General features: G+C 37.8%; 2 protein-coding genes across 2 annotated transcripts in view; one reads left to right on the forward strand and one right to left on the reverse strand.

Annotated features, from left to right (window-relative positions):
- Positions 1–1,968: 1,968 nt before the first annotated feature.
- LOC106518113 (ES1 protein homolog, mitochondrial) lies at positions 1,969–3,094 on the forward strand (the record flags this gene model as incomplete). The annotated part of the gene is given in 4 exon segments (XM_014009229.1): positions 1,969–2,081; positions 2,200–2,371; positions 2,456–2,657; positions 2,748–3,094. Coding segments are annotated over 4 exon segments (680 nt in total), but the record flags the coding sequence as incomplete, so codon positions are not given.
- A 2,691-nt stretch (positions 3,095–5,785) lies between these two features.
- si:ch211-153b23.7 (TNFAIP3-interacting protein 1) overlaps positions 5,786–10,645 on the reverse strand; it is a gene marked incomplete at its 3' end in the record, with an annotated part of 8,896 nt that continues 4,036 nt past the window's right edge. Inside the window, 5 exon segments of the mRNA XM_014009241.1 lie at positions 5,786–5,964; positions 7,582–7,707; positions 7,925–8,131; positions 8,235–8,348; positions 9,848–9,991. Coding sequence (XP_013864695.1) covers positions 5,786–5,964; positions 7,582–7,707; positions 7,925–8,131; positions 8,235–8,348; positions 9,848–9,991 — 770 coding nt within the window.

Here is a 10,645-nt window from a genome sequence, read left to right on the forward strand (position 1 = left end):
GACAGAGTCAGGATGGAGGCTGGAAAACAAAATCTGTGAGCAGAAATGTTTTTAACACAAACCTGCATAAGCTACAAGGGCTGAGATGATGAGGAGCAAGATCCCCAAAGCAGTGTGGGGGATGAAGACTTTTTCAGGAGAGCTGGCATAGTTGTTCACCAAAAGCAGCAGGGAGCCTTAATGGAAAATAAATAAATAAATAAAAAGTAAAATAAAAAAATAAACAAATAAATAAATAATTATACAAAATATAAATATCTCATTGCCCCTAGCTGCTTTGGCCAGCCTTTTGTCTCCAAATTTAAAATATAAATAAATAAAAAATAATTAATAATTGAATAAATATACCAACACATTGTGTCCACAACACAATTTATTTGGCTTTGGTAAGAAATGTTTTGTTTATTACACAGTTTGCTAATTAGTATTCAGCACCTGCGCAAGTGTTACTAAAACCGGTGCGTAAAAAAATTAGACAGGCAGGTAGTCTTAACATTAAAGAAAGTTCTTAAAAAATAGACACTTTATACCGACCATTTTTTTTGCCAATACATTATATTTATATGAATGCTAGATCATACATTTCTTATGTGTAGACTTCTAGTTGTCTTTTTATTTAAGTTTAAAACTTTCAGGCTCACAGATAACGTTAATACATTTATGCAAATTTATCGCTACATGTTACCATAAAGAGATATTTTAKCCAGAGCTAAAAGTTGCTTGTTAAAACCGTCACTAACGCTAACAAAATGTGCACAATTTAAATCTTGCCTACCTGCGGAGATACTCAGAATGCCCACAGACTTATCCAYCGGTCCACCCTGAGCCATGGTGGAAATCATACTGCGGCCGCCGCTGTCTCTGTATATATAAGCTGCGTGTGACGTCATGACGCAGAAGACGATAGTACAAGGAAGTAGGACAGGAAAAAATAAGCACACCTGTCACACCTGGGAATAGAAAGCTTATCTGATTTCCTCAATCTGGAATTTTATCTAAATATAAAACACAAAAAACTTAGTTTACCTAATGATATTTATGATTTAACTTAATGTAAAAAGAATACTAACCTAACACTTTTCATTTGAGTTAATTCAGTTTAAAATGATATCAATACAAATGGACCTTTTTAGGTGTTTTACACAAACACACATTGTGATCATAGTTTTAAAAGAGAATGGACATTTCAAACTGTTTAAGCCACGTTATCTTGTGATTCTAAATTAACAAAAAATAAATAAATGTGGTCCAGGAAGTTTTACATAATCAGGGTGTTTAAAGTTTTTCCTGTAAGCCTAAATTACAACACTGAGGGGAAACAATGAATCACCCATCTCTCCTTTTACACAACACTTAAAAAGCTCTTTTGTTGTATTGACATGGATGATGTCACTTTGTATTTTTTCAAAACAAAAATCTTGTGGGAGGAGACAGGTGAGGCTGACAAGAATATAAGCTCTGCCCGGGAGCTGAGCCTTCGGACCTCATCGGAACAATACACAGTGTTAAACTGCAAGCTACTTCCAACTAAACCTGCGTAAAGGTAAGATACGAGTTTTGCTTTTTCTCTCTGTGTTAATGATTATCCTATAGAGATAAGATTTAAACATACAGATCTTAGATCATGTCAAAATAGAGTATAACAGCACTACAAACTGTTTGATTAAACTGAATTTATTTTCTTTATACTGTGGCTGCCCTGCTCAGAAAACAGAGAATGTCTTYCTGTTTATCTTAAGTTGTGTCAGCAGTGTTACCTGGCAGCAGCAGCAGCTTTCCTGTTACTCATTTCTCACTCCAAAGCTCTTTATTCAAACTAGCAGCTTCATTTTTTAAATCCAATTCTCATATTCCCATATTTCATAAGAGAACCAGGTTGTCACATGTTTTCGACGAATGAAACTTAAAAAAAGAGATGTCAGGTGTTTTGTCTCTATATGTATTTCTGATGTAATATATGTGTTTCAGTAATCATGGCYAAGCGTGTTGCAGTTATTCTGTCAGGCTGCGGAGTCTACGACGGCACAGAGATCCACGAGGCCTCGGCCGTCCTCGTCCACCTGAGTCGAGCTGGAGCAAAAGTAAGAGCCAGAAAAATTCTACTCATTTATCTGTGTCAAGAGTCTGGGTCCTGTCACGTTTACTACAATCATCCTTAAAGGTTAAAGTGCAATTTKACCTGCTTGTGTTTGGTGCCAGGTGCAGATGTTTGCTCCAGATGCAGACCAGATGCATGTTGTCAACCACTGTGAGGGGAAACCCACCGAGGAGAAGAGAAACATCCTGCAGGAAAGTGCCCGGATTGCCAGAGGTGAAGTAAGTGATCTGGCCAAGTTGGACGTCTCGGCCTTCGATGCTGCCATCATACCAGGTGAGGCTGCTTTAAATCAACCCTTTATGACACGTTTCTGTTTAGTGTAAAGATCTAAACTCATTGTTTTTGGGGCTCAATCAGGTGGGTTTGGTGTGGCTAAGAACCTGAGCGACTGGGCTGTGAAGAACAAGGACTGCACCGTSCTGCCACTTCTAGAGAAGACCATCAAGGATTTCCACAAAGCTGGAAAGCCTCTGGGCATGTGCTGCATCTCTCCCGTCCTGGCTGCAAAGATACTGCCTGGCTGTGAGCTGACCGTGGGGCAGGACAAAGAGTGTGACAAGTGGGTGAATTACTTTTCAATCAAAGAGGAGATTATTGTAAACGAACYCAAAACAGTGTCAGTCAACATTTCTRYTCTTTTCCTCCTCAGGTGGCCATACGCTCAGACAGCAGGTGCTGTGAAGCAGATGGGCTGCAAACATGTGAACAAAGATGTGGAGGAAGCTCACGTTGATGTCAAAAACAAGCTGGTCACCACCTGCGCCTTCATGTGCAACGCTCCCATTCACAAAGTGTTTGACGGAGTCGGCGTCATGGTTAAAGAGACACTCAAACTGGCATAAAAACAGTGTTGTTTGTACAAAACTGTATTCATTCTTTCAAATATATTTCAGATTTGTGCCAAAGGAGAAAAAAATTCTGGATTTATTTTCAATTTTTAGATTTAGCATTGTCAAACTCTTGAAACATTAAATAAAGTTTTTGTGGAAAAACAAAGTCAATTTCCTGTTTGAATTATTATTAATATGGGGGGGGGGGGGTTCAATTGGAATTGATCAACAGCTGAAACTAGAATCTCCCTACACTGTTGCAAACTACACACCAAAAATGTCAAAAACCAATTTATTTTATATTTGAAAACTTTTTGCAATGTAAAATAATTTTCACTGTTAAAATCATACAATTACCATTTTCGTATAATAAGAATTTACCCTTTTGTTGCGGGTTTTTCTGAATTATTTTCAGTTTATCAATTGAAGAGAACAAATAAAAAAGTTTAAAAGTCAAATGCACAAAACAAGAATTTYCTTTCTTATCAAAGTCATTATAAAATGTTAATTCAGCTGCTGCACTGATTTTCTGTTCATCTCCTTGCAGTGGAGCTGAGGAAGCATCTGAGTTAAGATGCTGTGTTCTCAGGGTTTATTTCTTCATTAAGTGAGGGACCTTGTGACTCATTTCTCTTCCCACTATCAGCTTTAAGACTTTAGTGAAAAAAAAACCCAACTTTTCTTATCTGTTTGTTTAATATTTGATGGAAATTGCACTGTGGTGTTAATAAACTGCTGTAGAGGAATCTGAAAACGATCCCAGCATTTACATAAAAATATCTTCTTTAACTTAAACAATGAGGTTGGATCTGCCAGAATTAACAAAAATACTGATTATAAGCAAAATCAAATATTCAAAAGAGTTACATTGAGACAGTTCTTTACATGTTAATAACTAAAGCTGAGTTAGAACAGTGCTTTGGCTGAGAAATTATAGATTTATATGCTTGAGCTTTGAATTTCTGACAGTAAACTAGTTCAATACTCAAAGGAAACATCAAAAATAAATTTAGATATTTTTATTCGGGAAGTAGTTCACAATAAGCATTTCCCCAACAACTCCTCTTTTTTTTCATTTGATTCTTAAAATCAAATCTAAAATGTAATTGGCATATCTAATACCTAAATAATGTTGTGTGATGGCAGAAGCCAGTACTGGGGCACTCATGTCAGATTAAGTTAGAGGTATATTATAGTGCTTTTACTTTGTTGTCTTCAGCAGAAAAACAAACAAACTTAAAAAAAAGCAAAATGAGTCTGAAACTTTAACAACTAGCCAACACAGGTTAACAGATGTGCTCACATTTTAAGGCAAAACATATACACACATATATAATACATATGGTTTAGTGTCACAGTGTATCTTATTGTGTTGCATCACATCATTTATAGTGTTATAACTACTTAATCAGACATCTTGCTATGTCCACTTATCTAACGTTGAGTCTTGTCCTGTGTTTGGTTTCTGCTGAGCCCTCCTACTTTTCAGGGAAACGGTAAAAAGGAGAAATCTAATTTCATAATGCAGCATCAAACTTTGTCAACATCGTGTCCACAGAGGTGTGGTGGGTTGTTCATGGTTAACCTGAGTGTCTTGTCTCAAGGAATAAGATCACAGGTGAGACACAGTTTTGATTTACTTTCAAATAGTTCACCGCACGTCTCATATTTCATTACAGACACATTCTCAGGTCTCATAAACTCCCAAACATTGCGCTCCTGCTCTGAGAGCGAAAGCAAATAGACCGATTATAATAAGAAACAGGATATTATTCAGTCATTTTCCACTTTACTGGAATGTTTATTACAAAATAGTAATACTAACTGACAATAATGTGTGCATTTTTAGACAAATAAAATGCAAAAAGTGGAACATATAAAATATTTTAATTTTAACTTTAGTTTTCTGTTGGAAAACACTGAGAAAAATATGTGCGAGTATACATAAATTCTGCATGTACAATAATAATAATAAAAAAAAGCAGTTTAGTTGTCCCTCACAGAGACTAACAGAAGGCAATACTGCCCCCTAGTGTCCAWAGCACCTAATTGAGCACGGATCAGTCAAATCACTGTTTGGGACTTCAGATTTAATCATGCATGAGTAAATACGCAGATAAAATGATTCACAGAGGAAAAAACCATTGAGCCCCCCACCGACACTCTCCACAGATGTTTTGTTTCACCTCAGAGGTTCAGGTTTAGATAAGGACACATGACCAGGAAACAACCGTAAACAGGGCAATTTTTTTAAATTTTATTTATTATTATTATTWTTTTTTTTGGGTGGGGGTAAGCTCATATTTCCTTTAATGACTCATTAAAGGAAATATAACAGTTTAGTTATATTACCTTCTTGGCCTTATTGCCATTAAGAACAAATGATCAAGGACCTCATACATATATGTTTTTCTGATGCTTGCTGCACCAGGGGTCTGACAAAGTAACAAAATTCAATCCTGTGAATCTTTTTAAGGCTACATTATGTAGATTTGACAATAAATCAACTAAAGTCATTAAATACAAAAATAAACTTTTCAAATGATGGCAGGCGTTGTTGGATAACTTTTCACAAAATGTTTCTCTTGACTCAATTCTAAGTAAACTTAAAAAAGGCCCCTGGAGATTGAAATATATTAGCAAAAATAAATATTTGACAGGTATATAAAATGAATAAACAATAATGTCCTGAAGGATGTTGAGTTGGAATTACATCCTGTCATGATGATTTCCTGGTTTTTCAGTCACCCAACATTCAATCAGCCACTTTAGTCTAATTGTGATGTCTGTTTTTTGTTTCTGTGCGCCTCAGTCAGACTCTTTGTCCCTGTTTGGGTGCTTGGGGCAGAGCGGGTGGTGCTGCTTCCTTTTCTCTCCACTCTGTGCTCTCTTTTCTCCCCCCAGCAGCTGCTGCTCGTTATTGCAGCGGTGGATCAGCACCGGGTCCTTGTTGGGAGCCGCTTTCTGCAGCAGCAGTCGCTGCAGAACCTGTTTGTCGGACCGRTCCCGCCTGAAGTCGTCCTCATAAATCTTGAGCTGCAGTGATTTCAGACAAACAAACAGACAGATAAACAAAAAGTTCATTAAACATGAAGGAATCTCTCAGGCTGTAGCTCAGCGTTAATATCCCTTATACCAGGGGGGCCCCAACAACCGGGCTGGGTCCTGAGATATGAGATCATATGGAAAATCAAATGCTGAAAAGTTTTGCAAGCTTAATATGAGAGAATTTAAAATMAACTTTTTGACAGAGTAATGAGTTTATGTTTGAAACAATTAAAATTTGATCACCTGAAGCATTTTTTTAAATCACAGGACAGCATTTTATTTCTGCCTTATTGCCATTAAAAACAAAGTTTAAATCTTTCAAATGATCAATTTAAATATTATAAAGTTAATTAAATTGGCCTGTTTTTCTCTGCTTTTGTTTTTAGATTACTATAAAATATGGWTCACATCTAAATTATTTAAAATGTTATGATACATTTTCCTTCCCCCTTTTTGTTTGTTTTCATCCTTCTGGAYATTGTGGGTGGATGCATTCACCCCACCCAACCACCACCTTCCTCAACCAGCACATGCCAGTTTAAACTCCTGGCATAGGCAGTGTAGGCAAATGCTAAGGGAGCCGTCCATCTAGCATGCACCAGAAATGGGTGATGAAAAATATATATTTTATAACACATTATTGGGGTAAAGTTGATCTATTACGAAGAATAATCACTGGATACTCTGGTTTATGAAGGTAGCTTCTTCTGTGGGTTTCTCTGTTTCCTGAGGTGTTACACAGTGCAGAGGATATGCCATCAAGATAAACTTCTCAGTGTGTAAATAGAAAACAAAATAAAAATAATGGAACTGAGTGATATTTTAGGACTGATATACTCTTTGTGATGGATTGTAGTCATTAGCTTTAAACAGTAAGAGAATCAACAAGTCTCTGTATAATATGTGCTTCGCTTCAGCAGTATAAACACAATGGTTTTATTTCAGAATTGTAAAACTGTTTTAGGGGTAAGACATCACGTCAAGGGGATTTGAATCTGGTGTGATGCTGTGTCAAGCCAGGCCTTTACCTTGCTACTGAGAATGGACCAGATCCGAGTTATGCGTGGTGGACTCTCCATGTTCATTTCTGATCTCAGATAAAGTTCAGGTTAAGGTCTGGTTTTAGGTCTTCTACCTTCATGAAATACTGATTTTATGTTGTTTCAATAATTCCAAGAATTTAGGAAAATGTTCTTCAATTGGTTGGAAAATGTAGAGTTTTGAGAGAATCTGTCCCATCGTGCCAAATTGACTGTAGGGCCAGCCCTATGATAATTCACAGTATAGAAAATAACTCTGCACCATTTAATACCAGGCTATTTTTATTTTATTTATTTATTAATCTTTATTGTCCTACAGTGGGGAGTTAATTTTCTGCATTTTTCCAATCACGCATGTGAGAGGTGAGTTGAGGGGTTAACAYCCTTGTTTCAGGGCCCAGAGTGGGGCAAATGAGTGTTTCCCACCCACATTATTATAATTATTATTTTTGTTGTCTGTCTGGGGAGTTGAACCAGTGACCTTTCAATTAAAAGCTCCACTTCTCTAACCTCTGGGCAGGTTAGGTTCTACATAAAAGTGTGTGATTGTGCATGTGGTGCGTACCTGTTCTTGCAGGAGATTCACCTGTTGGCGCATCTCCTCCCTCTTCTTCCTGAGCCTTCGGTTCTCCTGCAGCGTGTGCTTGTGGTCGTTGTGCTCCGTCTGATATTCTGCCTCGTAAATCTCAGTCTGATGGCACAAGAAGACACTGCAATGAGCCTGCGTCCAACCTTTTGCAGTGTCATGAATCAGAGCAGAGAGCCACCACTAGATGGCGCAGCCTCCGTTTGGTTCGAACATTAAACAAATCTTTACCCGGCAACAGTGGTTTGACAACAGCTCTGTTCTTTTTGGCAGCAGATATGTAAGAACATGTGTGGATGTTGAGCTGACGAGAACAACCCACCTGACATTTAAGGGCCTCCAGCTGCTCTCTTAAATCCTGCATTTCTTTCTGGGAGTTGTTTCCTAGTAATAACAATGAGGAGCTGCTATGCTTTTTCTCCTTCCACCCTGTTTCTGGGCTGGGAGAAGTAAAGAAGGATGAGGGGCTGCATCCAGAAATGTGGCCAGCGTTAGGACATGACCCGGGACTGACAACACTGAAGCCTCCCTTCAGTGACAACATAGGGAGAAAAAAAGATGTCATGAGCAATACTGTTTGTATTTGTAGCAGAAACAAACAGACAAAGGGATAAAACTGATGGGAGGAATACCTGTCCTTTATCTGCCTGGTGTAACCTGTTCTCCAACAACCTGATGTATTCCTGCAGCTCCTGGTTCTTTTTCAGTTCAGTCATCAGCGACTGCTCATAATACTCCTTTGCACTCTGCAATTCAAATAACAGCAACAACTGACATATAGTGCAATGTCAATTTCATAATGGAAAATAAGCTACACTAGTTGAGCAATGTGTTTTGCAAAATAGATTGCAAAATCTTAAAAATTATAAGTATTATTAATTTAGATAAAGAAAAAACAATGAAAGATTAAAGGCCTAGGAATGTATCACCTTTTAAACTAGGATGAGCCTAAAAATAGGTATAATTGATTTAAAAACTATAATATGTCAACTGTTTTCACTCAAATGAATTAAGAAAAGGTAACACATTCGTTTTATATTTACTTAACTTGCACTTAAAGTCAATGTAAAGTAAATGTGTTACATTTACTCACTTCAGTTGAGTGGAAACAGTTGARACAACTTCTCAAAATTAAATCCACTACAATTGTTTTTGTGTGTATATTGAGAAATGGAAGAGTTATAGACTTAAAAATACTTTAATACCACACAATATTGCAAGATGTGTTATGAATGACTCTCAGCTACGACCATACCACATTTTAGCTATGTATCTTTAAAACTGACAGCCTTATTTCTGTTGCCTAATGTCAGTTAGTTTACTTGTGATGGCCATCTTGAACTGGATTGACACCAAAGACTAGCCAGTTGTAGATACAATCAATAATTATCTCCTAAAAGTTTTATTAAAATCCATCCAGTGGTTCCTAAAATATTTTGCTAAAAGACAAAGTTGAAATACACTAAAAAATGACCTGTTGAATTTACTTAACCAAATGTCAAGTGGTTCCACTCAACCGAGTTGAGTAAATGAAACATGCTTTACACAAGTAAAACAAGTAAATCTCTTTACATTTACTCAACTTCAGTGAGTGGAAATATATGAGATCACTTTGTTAAGTAAGTTCAACAAATCTTTTTTATTTTATTTTTTTTTTTATTATTTTTAGGGTATCAGAGCTTGTGCAATCTGCTAACACTAAAATATGTGTTGGAAATAAGTCTCAGCTACTTCCATGTCAAATTTTAGGTCAATCTGTCCAATCTGTGAGGTAAAAGAGTTTTTCTTTTTTGTTCTTTTTTTGTGTGTTTTGCTACCTGGTGGGAACTATTGACCATCTTACTGTTCCTTATCGGTCAAAAACCCAGACCCCATTGGGGGAAATATCATTGGTGGGTCAGGAGATAGGGTTAGGATTAAGGTGTTAGGGTTAGGTATGTACCTATGGGGTTAGGTTTAGGTAAGGGGTCGGTGTTAGGCTATAGAAACAGTAAATTCTCCAAGAGGACAGAAGAACAAACATGTGCGTGTGTGTTTTATTGGCTGTGTCAGTCATATTGAATTGGTTTGATTCCAAAAGTAATCGGCTGTAGCTGCACAACCAGTAATTTCTGCAAATTTCATTGAAATGTGTTCGGTTCATGAGATATTTTGCTAACAAAACACAGTAAGACACAGTTATGATCATTGCCCTTGTGGGTAATAAGGTTTTTTCTTGTGCTTGTGAGTTAATCATGGTATTTACTTGTTGATGTTCAGCTTTGAGGAGCAGTCGGCTGTTCAGCTGTTTGATGGCACTGTTCTCCAGCTCCAGAGCTTCCAGTCGGTGCTGCAGACCCAGCGTGGCGCTGCGGTACACCTGGTCCCAGTCCTCATTCAGCTTCATCAGCTGTGAAACACCATCATCATCATCATCATCATCATCAACACATCATCTCTGCCAGGGCCTCTGCCGCAGTAATCAGTGGCATTATTCATTTCGCCACCACTGTTGTCACTTTCTGTCTGTGTCCCCCCCCCACCACAACTACCACACACACACACACACACACACACACACGTAAAGTACATGCGACACACAATTCCCCTAATACAACTACACCAAACTGTGCATCCATACGCACTCAAACTAATTGATTCAACACCAAAATAATCAGTCATGTGCACAAAGCAAGCATTATACACCAGTGGATACAGATGCAAGACATAAATTAAATAATCAAATCTGCAGGGAGGGTGAAGACGGCAAATGTCTTATTGAGTGTACGGAGAAGTACAAGCGAAATAAGCATTAAAGTCTGCTGATATGTTCACATGAAATCGGTGGTTGCCAGTAATCATTTAATCTGCTCCATGTCCAAATTTGTCTGCATGGTAACTCCCTTAATCAATGTGGCTGCCAACTGTGATGTGATGTGACTGCTAACATGGAGCCTCTCTGTCCTGCTCTTTCTTCTGCACACACCCACATGCACCTCACACACACACACACACACACACACACACACACGCACGCACGCACGCACGCACGCACGCACGCACG

Source organism: Austrofundulus limnaeus, unplaced genomic scaffold (assembly GCF_001266775.1).
Source record: "Austrofundulus limnaeus strain Quisiro unplaced genomic scaffold, Austrofundulus_limnaeus-1.0 Scaffold1, whole genome shotgun sequence".
In the NCBI taxonomy this organism is placed as follows: Eukaryota; Metazoa; Chordata; class Actinopteri; order Cyprinodontiformes; family Rivulidae; genus Austrofundulus; species Austrofundulus limnaeus.